The sequence below is a fragment of the Drosophila takahashii genome, chromosome 3R (assembly GCF_030179915.1).
Source record: "Drosophila takahashii strain IR98-3 E-12201 chromosome 3R, DtakHiC1v2, whole genome shotgun sequence".
Classification (NCBI taxonomy): Eukaryota; Metazoa; Arthropoda; class Insecta; order Diptera; family Drosophilidae; genus Drosophila; species Drosophila takahashii.
Genome location: NC_091681.1, coordinates 20,181,956 through 20,196,929, shown reverse-complemented (window position 1 = coordinate 20,196,929; position 14,974 = coordinate 20,181,956). Strand labels below are relative to the sequence as shown.

The 14,974-nt window shown below is 41.4% G+C and overlaps 3 protein-coding genes across 4 annotated transcripts; all 3 read left to right on the top strand.

Annotated features, from left to right (window-relative positions):
* Positions 1-173: 173 nt before the first annotated feature.
* Positions 174-1,380, top strand: LOC108064520 (uncharacterized). Its single transcript, XM_017152091.3, has 4 exons — positions 174-326; positions 386-988; positions 1,048-1,190; positions 1,252-1,380. Exons 1-4 carry the CDS (start codon positions 174-176, stop codon positions 1,316-1,318), a joined length of 966 nt encoding a protein of 321 aa, XP_017007580.2. The 3' UTR covers positions 1,319-1,380.
* A 149-nt stretch (positions 1,381-1,529) lies between these two features.
* LOC108064400 (uncharacterized) lies at positions 1,530-3,151 on the top strand. Its single transcript, XM_017151904.3, has 5 exons — positions 1,530-1,740; positions 1,953-2,050; positions 2,102-2,704; positions 2,777-2,919; positions 2,981-3,151. The coding sequence occupies exons 1-5, from the start codon at positions 1,656-1,658 to the stop codon at positions 3,045-3,047; spliced, it is 996 nt and encodes a 331-aa protein (XP_017007393.2). The 5' UTR covers positions 1,530-1,655; the 3' UTR covers positions 3,048-3,151.
* Positions 3,152-3,502: 351 nt separating this feature from the next.
* LOC108064493 (uncharacterized) lies at positions 3,503-13,123 on the top strand. Of its 2 annotated transcripts, none has more exons than XM_017152051.3 (6): positions 3,503-3,734; positions 5,455-5,755; positions 10,638-10,753; positions 11,281-12,039; positions 12,474-12,658; positions 12,771-13,123. In XM_017152051.3, exons 2-6 carry the CDS (start codon positions 5,671-5,673, stop codon positions 12,838-12,840), a joined length of 1,215 nt encoding a protein of 404 aa, XP_017007540.2. In that variant the 5' UTR covers positions 3,503-3,734; positions 5,455-5,670; the 3' UTR covers positions 12,841-13,123. The 2 variants fall into 2 exon arrangements, with proteins under 2 accessions (XP_017007540.2, XP_017007541.2); XM_017152052.3 differs by lacking the exon at positions 3,503-3,734 and adding an exon at positions 3,781-3,798.
* The last annotated feature ends 1,851 nt before the right edge of the window (positions 13,124-14,974 follow it).

The following is a 14,974-nucleotide window of genomic DNA, read 5'->3' as shown; positions in this document are numbered from 1 at the left end:
TAAATATTCTGACGGAACCTAAAAGTATGGTACAAAATAATAAATATAGGAGCTGTTTCGCTCCATGTACAGACTTAAATTCTTTGTCTTGTTGTCAGTCTCAATTTTCTTGTGGTTGGAATAACAACATCCCCGGCTCACCTGATAAGAAACTTTGATAATCTAAAATAACAATGGCATCGGAAATCGAGACTCTTCTCTTACGAAATCTTGTTCCTATTATAGATTTAGCGGAGTGCATTGAGAATGTGGCCGACAATTTAAGGAAGGCTCTTTCAGAAAAGGGTTATGCTCTGCTAATAAACCATGGAATAACAAACGAGAAGGTACATATATAAAATAACATATTACTTAGAAACTACAAAACTTATTGAAATCCTCATAGATCAAGACAGCTTGGGAGTATTTTGATAAATTTGTTGACCTACCAAAAGAGGTAAAGTTGTCTTACAAAAGAGGCAAAGCTCCAGATGCCGAGAATCACGGCTATGTGAGCCCTGGAATGGAGCGATTCGATGGCAGGACACCGGAGCTACGACATGCGTACAATATATGCAAGTTGCAGGCTGAATTTCTGCCCGAAAAGGAGCTGCCTGGAATTACCAGCCACATTAACACATTGACCGATGACTTTAATGCCTTGGGAAGATTTATTCTTAAGGCATTGGCACTTTCCTTGGATGCTCCGCCGTCGTTCTTCCTCGATAAGCATTCCTACATGTTGTCCGACGATCGCTTCAGTCTCACTACCCTGCGAATGCTCTACTATCCACCGGTGGAAGATCAGGATAATGGCAACGCCATCCGGTGTGGAGCCCATGCCGACTATTGCACCTTCACCCTGCTGGTCCAGGATTCGGAGGGTGGCTTGGAGGTAAAACTGCGGGGCAGTGACAAATGGGAGCGAGTGGGTCATCTGCAGGGAGCACTCTTCATGAACTGCGGCGAAACCATGGCTGTGTGGACAGATCAGCTTTATCACGCTTTGGTGGGGATATAGACCCAATCTAAAGGTATCCCAGCTTTTATATGATCTCTTTTTCACAGCAACATCGAGAGGTTGTTCCTGATCAACTGGATACTCGCCGAAGGGGAAGGCACTCCATTGCCTATTTTTGTCATCCTGATAACTCCACGCTGATTGATCCAAAGGAGTTGAAAATTCCAGTTAAGGTGTCATCAACTCAAATGTGAGTCTGTCTTTTAAAGGTTGTAAATTGCCTGACCAATTGTTTGTTGTATTCTTTCTAGGATTTATAACGCATACGATATTTCTATGGCTTTGGCAAAAAACGCATATGGACATAATTTTTTCTAACAAAATATTAATATTCTTAGGAAGTTTTTATATACTAATTTTTGTAAAAAATATATGTAAATAAATGTATATGGTGCTATATTTTACATGTAATTCAGTACAAATTTATTTTTCATACACCCTTAGAATATGCAATGCAGTACGAGCGCGATCGGTGAAAGATATGTATGTAGGTACCGATTAGAAAATAATGCAAACGCGGTTCTCTGTTTGGGTCAGTCTGCCGGAGTAGCTTGTCGTGTTCGCATCGGTTTTTCTGAGGTCCGAGCTAGCAGAAAATTTCCAGACGCAATCTTTTTCGTATTTGATTTACCTCCCCAGCGTGTATTTGCCAAGAATGATAAACAGCAAGATAAGAGAGGACAAGTTGGAAACGCTTGTTTCGCGAAGTGCTGTGCCGATCATCGATCTCGCCCATTGCGGTAAGTTTCCACATCCCATCCCATTTAAATAAGTAGATTGAAATTTAGAACTAAATTAATATGAAAAAGAGGTGTAACCACCACCATCCCTTTAAGCAAAATATTTGATAAAGGTAATTATAAGACAAGCGATGATAAGTCCGGCAATATATATATATATATATATATCAAAATATATATTAAATAATAATATTATGTCTTTCAATTTCCAGGCAAGTCCCTTGTCAATCGGGTGGGCCAGCAACTTCATAAGGCATTCACCGAAAAGGGAATTGCTTTCCTGGTTAACCATGGGATAGCTGAAGACAAGGTGAGTTACGATACCCAATGTGGGAATCATTTCTAATCTTTTTCGTAATAGATCAAAGCTGTGTGGGACCAATTCGACAACTTCTTGGATTTACCAGCAGAGGTTCAGGACCGCTACAGGCGAAGAGATGGGGTTAATTACGGATATGTCAGTCCGGGGATGGAGCGATTCGATGGAAGCACCCCAGAGCTCCGACACGCCTACAATATTTGCAAGCTGGATGAGCAGAATATTCCAAGGGATCCATTGCCAGAATTCGCAGAAGACATCACGACCTTGTGCGGGGACTTGAAAGCCATGTCTTCGTTTATACTGAAGGCCATGGAGGTGGCCCTGGAGATTCCCCCGTCCTTCTTCACCGACAATCACTCCCAAATGTTGGAGGGGGATGAGGTCAACATCAGCACCCTAAGGATGCTCTACTACCCGGCGATTGTGGACGACGAACCCGGTCAGAGTGAGGGAGCCATTCGATGTGGTGCCCACGTGGACTACGGAACCTTTACCCTTCTTGCCCAGGATTCTGAGGGAGGACTGGAGGTGCAACTACCGGGCAGTGAGAAATGGGAACGAGTGGGCCATCTACCTGGAGCCATACTCATAAATGGCGGGGAACTCCTGTCCATTTGGACGAAGAAGCGTTACCACGCATTGGTAGGTTATTCTGGAAAACTGGGAATTTTCCCAATTTGCTTATCGTATGTTTAACATGCATTTTCTCTTCAGCCTCATCGCGTTGTTATACCTGAACAAGATCATATTCGAACCCGCGGCAGACATTCGATTGCCTATTTTTGCCATCCCAATAACTCGACTAAGATATCCCCGAATGATGTCTCGGGTGAGGACGACCAACAGAGTGAAGACAAGTAAGTTTTGTACTATGTAATTTTAAATATTATCTAATATTTTTATTTTTTAAACCCCAAGAGTATACACCGCCTATGAACTGATACAGAAAAAGTTTAATGACACCTACGGTCAGCGATCTCAATAAATCAACGAATCTGGGGCAAGCACTTATTACAGCTCTATCCTCATGAAAGTCATTAGCAATTGTAACTAAATTGTACTTTTTTAATAAAGCAGAAATACAATTTATTTTGTTTAAATTGAAATAAATTATGGCTTTCATCTATTTCTAACTACTACCTTGAAGCACAGATGTTGAAAAATGATTTAAGTTCAGAACTTTTTTATTTATTTTTTGTTTTTTTTTTTTATTTACCCAATTAGGTGAATTTTAGTCATCAGGTTCTCTGTTATTTTTTAAATTTAAATTTTTTACATGAACTTCAATGTGTAAAAATCTTTAAGTTTTAATATACATTTTACACGATTTTAGAGATACTCTTTCTTGCCAAAACATCGATAGTCCCCACTGCGACTACCGATAGAAGCGGTATCGTTTTCGAACTGGATCCGAAACGACCGACGATCGCGGATCGCAAATGTTTTTTTTGAGACAGACGCCGTTCCTCTCTGCGCTAGTTCAGGTGTATCTAGGTTAAATTCGCGAGTGGAGTGTGTTACAAAATGATGGAAAGTGTGCAAAAAAAGCATCAGAAAGCGATACGAAAATTGACTAAGTAGATTGTTGGCCAACTGGTGTGCTGTCGTCTCGTCGGGTCGGGTGTTCGATGAAAAGCGAAACCTGTGCGAAAAAAGAAAGCGAGTTTTCACTGTAAGCAAAAGCCATCGGTATAAATCACAACATTTTAGCTGAATAGGCGCTTCGAGTAGTTTTAGTGAGTGTTCGTTGGCGTAGTGTTTTTGCAACGAAAGGCGAGGCGAACGCTTACTCATGCCCCGAGTATACCTATGCATAAAACCCCGAACCCTACCCCTACCCCTTGAAGCCGAATCCATGCAGACTGACAGGCTGAAAGACCAGACTTTGTTCATCCGGCATTTCCTGAACAAAGTCGCTTGGCAACAGCGGCGGGCGATCGCTCAGCTGGTTTATTTAGGGGGTGAAAAGAAAAGAAAGGCAGGAGGGCTCACACCTGAGTCCGAGTGCCGTTAAACGGCAAACGGGATCCGCCAGATACAAAGTACGAGATATAAGATACAAGATACATGCCAGAGCAGACTCACACCGCAACCAGAGTATCTGTATCTCGTATATGCATACCCACATCTGTTCGTATGTATTTACCTGAGCCACGTTAATAGCCATCACAAATATTGCGAAAGCAAACCGAGACGGGGCTACCTGTTGACGGCTTTAGATAGTCTCACCTTTCGGCCCTGCTCACCATAAGCCGGAATACCCGCTGTGCTTTCGTGAGTACTCAGCTCTAGACCCCCTCTAGAACCCCTCCCCCCGAAAGACAAGTGCTAATTTAGTTATCACAATTTTTGATTTGATTAAATTTTATCTAATTGCGACGCACATGCAGGCATACATCGCATACCTCGCAATCAGTTGGTTTTTGCAAAATAAAATCGTAAACCGCGGCAAGAGTGTAGCCAGTCAGGTGCGATAAGCGTTGGAACCCAGAACTTAGGACCCCAAATCGGAGCCCCCCAAAAGAAACGGGTGCTCAGTCCGCCCAAGAAGCGCGCCGCGATTGTTCGATCGCCTCTCGTCCGCCACGCGCCCTTCTAAAATCACCAATCACCCAATCAGCCGTTCGTATTTCGGATCGTAAACCCCAAAGACCCCCCTTAGTGCCCGATTCTGCTGTCAAAGCGTTTGCTCGCCAGCCAAACAAAAACAATAGCCGTTGCAAAAACAAAATACGAAAGTTTAAACAAAAATAAAACAAGAGAGAACGCTATAGTCGGGTGCCCCGACTATCAGATACCCGTTACTAAGCTAAAGGGAATGCGAAGGAGATGGAGATAAAAACTTGGATCCGCCGTAACTTATTAACGAATGGTCCGATTTAAAAAATGTCTTCTACATTTCGATAGTTATTAATAAACACAACAAAACTGCATTTGTACTTTTCCAAAATATTGAAATTTTTAAAATCGTATATTAGCGATTGTGGGCGTTAGAGGGGGCGTGGCACCCCTTTGAAACAAACTTGCGCTGCGTAGGAACTCCTAGAATCTGCATGCAAAATGTCAATCTTCTAGCTTTTATAGTTTCCGAGATCTCAGCGTTCATACGGACAGACAGACAGACAGACAGACAGACGGACAGACAGACGGACAGACGGACATGGCTAGATCGACTCGGCTAGTGATCCTGATCAAGAATATATATAGTTTATAGGGTCGGAAACGCTTCCTTCTACCTGTTACATACTTTTGCACGAATCTAATATACCCTTTTACTCTACGAGTAACGGGTATAAACACTCGGATGCGCGATTTGAATGTTTGCTTTTTTCGCCTTTTTCGGCCGGCTCAACCAGTCTAATAATCGAATTCTGTGCGTTGCTGTCATTCAGTTTTATTTAGTCAGCCATCGCTGGAAGTGCACCACGTCTCCGGATCCCCTCCGGCTCCCAGTCCCCTAGTTTGTGATAAAGATAAAGCGAGCACAAGTGCGGCGAGTGTTCGATCGCTACGGCAATCAAAAACCAAAGAACTTTAGACGTCGAAGACCCTCTGGAAAAACCGAGAAGCACACAAAAATAACAACAAAAGCACAGAGCTCGCACAAAATGATAAAAACAAAGAGCAGCGACGACAAACTCGACACGCTCCTCTCGCGCAGCGTTGTTCCGATCATCGATCTCGCCCACTGTGGTAAGTACCCCCATACCCCCTCTATGTATACATATATTTAGTGCTCCTCCATAACACCACCCCATCCCATAAAACATGCGGCTGATCGCCACTCCAACTCGTTGCTAGGCCAGCGATTTCAGCCAGCATTCGTATTCGTGCACAGAGAAAAAAGGCGGGACCTGGCCATCAATGGGCCGGTTTTTCCATTCAAAAATAACACTTAGCTGTGACTTGTCTCGAAAAGGTGAAAATGATTAGCCACGATAAGTTCTATGCCACTTCCACGGCTAATTTTGTTGTGAAATAAAACCATCTGGGCAAACAGAAAATTTAATCTGTTTTCTATAACATTTTTGTTTTGGGTTTTTATTGCTTTTATGCTAATATGACTCTTAATTCTAAAGCAAATATTGACAATAAAGTTGTAGTAACTTTATACCTTGTGTTTTATAAGTAGAATTGTTTTCGTATTTTTTATTACTAGTGTAAAGTTAATCTGGGCAGTGAAATAAACGCAGTAAAAACACACACAGTAGAGTTTGGAATGTTTAAAAAATAAGTTTGGATATGCTTTAATCACAAAAATTTCCAGAAATTTACATAAAAAACAGAAAAACAAAATTCTTAAAAATGAAATGATTCATCGATTCGCATAGTAATAGCCCATTACAGAATAATAGCCCAATAAAGAATTCAACTTTTTAAAAATATATATTTAGCTTTCCACTGATTTTTTTATTCCAATATATGTATTTAAATATATTAAATATTTATAAAATGCTATAAAATGTTTAATACCGATAAGTTTATTTTTAATTCAGTGGCATACAAAATAATTAATATATTTAATGTTATTTTTTTCGGTGCACTTGTAAACTCCGCACTCAGCTGGGCTTAATTAAGTGCAGTCGTCATTGAGTCATCGACAGTTCTGTTTGGCTGACTATTCCCAATTGTTCAGGGCTAACCGTGCTCCCCTAATTGCAGTTACTTAATTTTGTTCGTAGTAACTACGTCGTAGTTAATTAAAAGTAATTATTGACTTGTGCAACCGACACCTGATCTTTGGGGTTCTCTGTGAATACAAATGAATAATGCAAATGTGATCTTCGAGTTGGCTAGGGGAAATCTGACTAAGAAATTACGAAGAATTTATACCTTATCGCGTTAAGTCAAGTAATTGAAAGTAGATAGTTAATCTATGAAGTACTTTAATATAACACTTATGAATATGTATTAAAACCCGGCAGCTATCACGCTATTATAGCCTGGTATTTTGGTGCTATATTTTGGTGTTATAAATCATGAGTAATTTTTGAGTGATTGCTCTATAAATCATCGATGGCTTAGATTTATATTCAAGTTTTCCCTGTTGTAGAAAATTATGAATGCGATACAGTGCTTATAATATAGATCGATATGGTGTAATAAACCAAATTTATAAATATTTATGTGCACATGTATAAACCTATAAATAATGTATAATTTTGATGGAAAAAAACTCTACCAGCTTTGTAAGATTAATAGTATTTCTGGAGTATGCATGATGCTTGTAATTGAGGTAGTGCAGTTAATATTATCTTTGAGATGCCTAAAAAGAAAGATATTTTTTTGAATGCCCACTTTGTTTGAGTTTGTCCCAGATTAGTAGGGTGATCTTTGAATAACCTTTCAGATACCTGGGTTAAAATTCGTTCCAACAGATTTAATGGCTTTGTTCTGTTCAGCGCTTCTTCTGCCCTTCTTAGGCCACACCAAAATTTTCCATTTGCCTATTTCGGAGCCGTGCCCATTTTGTTAACTGGGTCTTTGCCGATACGTGACACAGTTTCTCCTCCTCCGGTGGGTAATAATGTAATGCGCCATGGAAAAGTGGCGCATACGCACTGCCCGCTTATCTGGCCGTAAGTTTAGCCGAGGGCTCACCCAATGATTCGAGCTCACGGCGAGTACAGTGCGGCCTGGCCTTGGTGGAAGCACTCTCTTGACCTTCTCGCCCATCCAGAGCCATTGACCCCCAATTCAGCTAGAAGCAATTAAATCGCTGCCTTGCGGCCTTTTTATGTCAACGGAACTTCAATTGGATTTTTTCTTTCCTTTGTTTTGTTTACTTATTTGTTGGCCCCATGGAGGTTGGAGAGGTTTTTGAACTACTTACGCACATGTATTGGAAGTCGGACTTGTGGCATTTGTGGAATGTTTTGATTTCTATGGCCCAAAGTCACCAGGAAACTCAAACAAAACGCATCAAAATATTTACAATTGTTTGAGTTACGAAACCTGATTTTTTTGTGAATGCAATAAGCATGCATTATTTGTTTACTGGTGGCAGCTTTATTTACACGCAGCCACTGCCGGTGACCAGTTGTGTACCCGTTTCGGAGTTACCAGTTTGGAAACGGCCATTTAGTGACGCATCTTGTTTTTCGGGGCTTTGGGGATTCACTCCACAGCGTCATCGACGGACCTCGCCTTGTTGAATTCGGAAACGCTATAAGCGATACTACCGAAATACTACCGAGGGGCCTTACGACGGCAGTACGAGCATATTAAGTAGTTGGACTTTTGCCACAACCGATCGAAACCAGCTTAAACCTGTTGATTCTTGGCTCGGCTGACGTGCCTGGCGCTTGGTTTAATGGCCACAATCGCGTTTTGTCTGTTTCTGGCCATCTGAAAATACGCTGAAATTGCCAGGCGGATTTCTCTTGACCCCACAAATTGGTTAAAGCCACCTGAAAAAGCGCTCAACTTTGTACCGAATTGAATTAAGTTCTCTTGACAAATCAAATTGACAGCTGGCCAAACAAATTGTTAACCTTCAGCACATTGATGCTAAGTTATATTCAGAGTCGATAATGTTATACTGGCCAATTACCCCGATGCCGTTGACTCCTGTCCGCATATTTCAATGCCATTGAAATTATTTTTCCATTAGCTCGACATCTGCAATCCATTTCCCTGCCCCTTCCCATCCCCTCTCCCTTTCCCAACCCCATTTAAACCTCTTTCCAATAGCCGCAATTCAGTTTTCTATAAATAAGTTATACTGCACAGCCATATTTCTCGACGAAAATTCCGCAACTAAATTGCTACATACATACAGCCATATAAACGAGCTCAAATGGGTCTATAAATATTGAATTGAATTAATTCGACCGAGGGATTCAAGTGGGAATTTGGAATCTATTTGTGGATTATGTTCAAGGGGTTATTCCCGCATGAATATATGGAAATTCCGATATCGCAAAATGCCAGCAGTTGGGAAAACAATTTTAGAATAATTTAGAAAAATATTTATATCGAATTTGCCTAACGTAAAAGTATTTTTTCCAAGTGGAATGAGAGTTCAGTTGTCCATTGCAATTAAATTACAAGTGTACAGAATCAAATGGCGTTGAAAACAAACAATAGAAATGCTTAACGCGTGCCCGCAATTTATGTCTGACCATAAATGCATAAAAGCCAATCAACTTCAGCAATAAATTTGTACAACGTCCGTCAATCAAATAGAAAACACAATAAAACAGAGGGAAAACAAGTCGAGACATCGAGAAATTCTGGCAGCGAGGCGATCCCGGTCGATAGAGATGATCTTCGGGCGACTTGGCCTCCTACGCGAGTGAGTCGAGTGAATCGAGTGAATCCACTGACTCAATTAGCTAAATTAGCGACATGTTAGCACTGACAACTAGCTGGCTGAAAACTGAAAAATGGCAAATTGAAAAGCGACTCGCATCCCAATTGCTGCCTAATTGAATTGCATGCCAGCAGAAAACGAGAATCCACACGAAAAAAAAATACAAAATACAGATACAATACAAACTGGACCGCCGCCTAATGAAAACGAAAGGCGATCCGCTGCTGGCGTCAATTGGAATCATTCAATTCGCCCGACTGACCTCTCCGCCGCCTCATCAGAATTCCGCACATCATTCGCCTCCCAGTTGGGCAAATAACAATAATATTGCGAGTACTTCCCGCCTGGCGACAGAGCTCTCTGCGCTACCCGGAATGAGATGATAAGAAGGCGTAATTGTTATTATATGTGAAATGCTGAAATGCTGGCAATTCTGAAAACCCTTATCAGTCGCAGTGCGTCACTAACCAAAATGGAGAGCTAAAGGAAAGGCGGCGGGCAGAAGGTAACTGCGAGTTCCAGTAGTGCCCAGTGCCTAGGAAACCTATTTATAGATTGCGCATACGCCCGGTGTGACACTGTGACAGACACCGGCGGGGAAGTATATAATTACTTTGCATTCCCCGATTTCATTCATGACTTGTCCCTCAATGAGTAAGCGATCACAAGGTCTCTGGCCAGGGAAATTCCCTGCCCTTCCTCCAGAGATATATTTCCACTCTGCTATCTAGTTTAAAAGTCCATCTTTGGCGCACCAAATGTCTGGCGGGGTGGAACCATTGCCATTCTCGCCACTTCCGCTGCGGCTTTTCCGCGCATTTTCTATTTAATTTTCCGCCGGGCATTGTCAATGCCGCCGTCGTTGCATTGAAATTGATTGCATTTACCTTTATTGCATTGGGCTATTGCACATTATCGAGCTCGATAATGGGTTATTTGAGATTCCAAGCACCCGATTATCTCGCCCAAGTGAGGGACTTACGAGTTTGATGGCGGCACGTGGATGTGCGAGCCTCTTAGCCACACTTCTCAATGGGCCATGACATTCAATTCAGCCAGCTATTTATTGCCTTCGGCCATAGGGTGTACAATCTGCCATAAACACGGCCCGTACTTTATGATGGCCAGGTGGAAAACAGAAAACAGTTCGAAGAAGCCATAAACGGGCGACCACAAAACAATTAGCGATTGAGTGGCAGTTCCGCCGGTTATTCCCACGCCCACTAATCGCCTCTCATCCTGGTTCTGCTCTTTTTTCAGGTATCGAGGAGGTGCCGGTCAAGTCGGTGGTCAACCGCGTGGGCCACCAGCTGAAGAAAGCCCTTTCCGAGAAGGGCATGGCACTGCTGGTCAACCATGGCATATCAGACGAGAAGGTAAGACTACTAGAAATATAATTAAAATAATAATGATAATTAGAAGTCGAATTATTTGTGAAATCATTTGTTGAGCAATAGTTTAGCCGCAATTATTGACTGGTTACAAATTGGATTAAGGTTAAAGTTAATTAGGATTTTATGAACAAATTTTGTAACCATTCAAGTTTCACAGGAAACCGGAAATACATTTTTTCATACAGCTAAATTAAATTTAAATTAATTTAAATTAAAGTACAGTTTTTACAACAACACCTGGTAGTAACTATACTTTTTTTTATTGAGTAAAATAAATCCTTACGTCATGACTGAGCCAAATCAAAAATCTGAGTATGAAGATTTATATACTTTTCATATCAGCATGATAGGAGTGGAAATTAATAGCTTCTATTCCAGTGGTAGCCGTATCTCTGGAGATTAAAGAATACTAGAATTTCAAGGTTAATGTAGTCGTATTTCTGAAAATTGGGAAAGAAAATAGGGAGCGATATGAAGTAATCTATAATTCCCCCTTCCCTTCCGAACAGCTCAAGACTGCCTGGGATCACCTGGACGACTTCGTGGACCTGCCGCCCGACGTCAGGCAGCACTACATCCGTGCGGATGGGGACAAGCACGGCTACGTGAGTCGCGGCCAGCAGCAGCAGCGCTTCGATGGCAAGGCGCCGGAGCTGCGCCACGCCTTCAACATCAGCACACTGAACGCCCAGAATCTGCCCGAGGAGCCGCTGCCGGGATTCGCGGACCACATCAGCACCCTGGCCACGGACTTCAAGGCGCTGGCCAGCTTCATCCTGCAGGCGCTGGCCGTCTCGCTGGACATTCCGCACACCTTCTTCCTCGAAAAGCACTCGCACATGCTGTCCGGTGACCACGACAACATGAGCTCCCTGCGCATGCTCTACTATCCGCCCATCGTGGACGACGAGCCCGGCCAGAACGACGTGATCAAGGGGCGCTGCCAGTACAGCTACCAGCGCTGTCTGTCCAACCAGCCGGACTTCCGGCCGGAGCACAATCCCCGCGATGAGGACGACCTCAACGAGGTGGACGGGCCCAATGGCAAGTTGTTCGAGCACAAGCTGGGCAACGGAGCGGTCATCCAGTGTCCGCCCCACGTCGACTACGGCACCTTCACCCTGCTCTCCCAGGACTCCGAGGGCGGGCTGGAGGTGAAGCTGCCCGGCAGCGAAAAGTGGAACCGCGTGGGTCACCTGCCCGGCTCCATTCTCGTTAATTGCGGCGAGATTTTAAACATTTGGACACAGGCGCGATATCCCGCTTTGGTAAGTATCTTATAAATTATGGGGAATTTCCTAGACCAGTTTAAACTAATGGACATTAATGGATAAAAAATAATTACAATTTACTAAAGTTTAAGATTTTTGTACGAAGACATTAAGTGCTTATTTTAAAAGATTAGGATTACCATTTTAAAAAGCATGCCAATAGTTACGTATATTGTTTAAAAGAAGCTGTCTTTATAAAGTCCCAAACAAAAGCCAAAACTATTTATTTGAACACCCTCAAATTTGCGTTGTACATAATATTTATTTAACTTCGTGTTTGCTGACTTTAAAGTAAAGTTATTTTTTTATAGGGTTAAATCTTAATCTATTGACTAAATACAACTGATATTGGTTTCAAAACTGGTCTAATCCCTTTAAGCTTTGTCACTAAACATGAAATCCCGTTCTAATCCACTTTATTACTCCACCAGCAACATCGTGTGATTATACCTGAGCAGGAAACGATTCGGGCTCGTGGCCGCCATTCGATAGCCTTCTTCTGCCATCCGGATAACATAACCATGATATCGCCCACCGATCTGCCCAATCCAGATGCCGCCCAGGATAAGGCGTGTCTCAAGCAGCGCAAGAAGTCCTTCAAGGCGGCGAAAGAAAGGTGAGTTAGCCTAAATCTCAATTTTAATGGCATTTCCTGTACTAACCCGGTTTCTTTTCTTTGTTTCTTTTTTTGGCTTATCGCCGACGATTGGTGGCCGTAAATTTCACAGAGTCTACAATGCATATCAGTTAATACAGAAGAAGTTTAGAGATACGTATAGCAATAACAATCACTCATAACGACCGTAGCCCGTCGAGCCATCCATCGCATCTCTACCTGAACTGGAATGAAGTTCGTCGGAACGTGGAAACGGATGGGGAAAATGAAAGGCGGCAACTCATATGATGTTTTGAACCTTTTTATTATTACCTTTACTTTTATTCCATACGATTGTAATTGCTTCATTTCATTAATTTATATGTATCGAGATACTATATACAATACATGCATACACCGTAAACATATCCCTTTGTATAATAAATATATATGTATAATTTAATATAGTTTCCACTGAAAAACGCACATGTTAACATTTACTTAAGTCGAGGGGTTTCGCCTAATGTTTTCCTTTGCTCGTGAAACTTGGAAGGTATCTGAGTACAATTCCGAAATTGACCGACAATCGACCACAAGATCCGTGCTAGCTGGTTTTTTGTTTTGTAAATATTTTTCACAAGTTAATTAACATTTTCCTCTTGCTGTCACTTTTATTTGTGTTTTATATTTAATGCCATGTGGCCGAGTTACGTATGAATATATGAATTTCGCATTAATTTGTCATTACCTTCATGTGGTCTGGTTTTAAAATTCTCTTTTATTGATTTTTTGCCTTTTAATGCATTGACTTCAACTATTCACATGCATAATACATACAATATTTAACAAATATTTGACTACCATTATTATTAGACACTCAGTTTGCATTTTGGTTACAAAATAAGCTTCAGCTCAGCGTTTCTGTTGGACATTTAATTTGTTTTGGCTTCGAGTGTTTTGAGTGCATCTGAATCAGTAATTTAATTTGAACATTGAGCCCCATTCAGCTATTTATCGGTTTATAATGGTTGTATCTTAGGTACCATGTAATTCTACTCGCATCGTAGAAAACGAAATTAAATGGATCAGTCATATGAGATCATAATACAGTCGCTGGCAGAAAAAGTTGCACAAGTCATTGTCATTCATGGGATTTGGGGATTTACACGGAGTGTGTGTGTGAAATGTGCGTAAATTGTAAACTTATCTGGGATTGCATCATCGAATGACTCGTCAGCATACTTTTCCCAACGACTGTAATCGTCGTGAGCTTTACCTAATTGCCATAATTTAATTATTTACTTTTTGTCATTTACGCTAACTTTTTAGTTTGTTTTTGCTCGAAAGTCACATGCTCCCATGAGTTGACATGCCAATTTGCGGTTAAACTAAATCGTATTTTTGTTAATTGTGTCTGTTTTTGTTATTGCCGCTGTGATCCAGGTGGTTTGCGGACACGTGCCACACTTTTCCGGAAAAATACCCTAAAATGATTGGGTATAGGGGTTGGTAAAAGCGTGAACTTAAGATTTTAAGAACAAATTTTAAATGAATATCTGTAGGTACACAATCGTATTTTCAAAAAAAGAAGCTTACGTATTTTAATAATATTCTATAAGTTAATCATAGGCAATTTTCATTAATTTTTGGTTTTAAAATCTGATTTTTTTAAGTCAACCCAACTGTACTTTATTCGATATATTTCCTGATTAAACTGATGCCCCTTCTACTAAAGTGCAATGCACCTGGAAACACTTGTGGCAACAAAAAAAATACTTATGTAACCGGAAATAAATATCTTAAAGTTACTTTAGTCAGAGCAAAAGGGTTTAAACTTAAAGAGCATTCGCATTTTGTACTTCAGCTTCTTATCGTTCGACGTTAATTTAGTTAACAATATTTGGCTACATTTCAAATGTTATCAACAACGCTGCTGACTGCCAACTTTTTTCGTGGGCGTTCCGCAGTTTAAACAAAGCGCCGAGAGTTAAATAAAGCAAATATTGACACGCCCATGGGCGGGGCGGGCGGTCGAGACAAGGAGGGGTATAGTGGGGGTAGTCACGCCGACAGAGAGGGCAGATGCTCATTTGTCGACGGCGGTGAGCTCTTAAGCCGGCGCTTTAAATAATGACTGTGAATCGTAAGAAAAAGTCGGCGTTTTATGCATGTCGTATATATTTTCTGCAACGGTTTGATATTTTAGGCAAACAATTCTTAGCCAGCTTTCCACTGAACCACCTTTGATTTATGGGCGCTGCTAGGGGGCGTGGCAGTTTCTGATAATATCTCCCTTATCTCCTACTCAACTAATTTCGAGACGAGACGAAAGCGAAA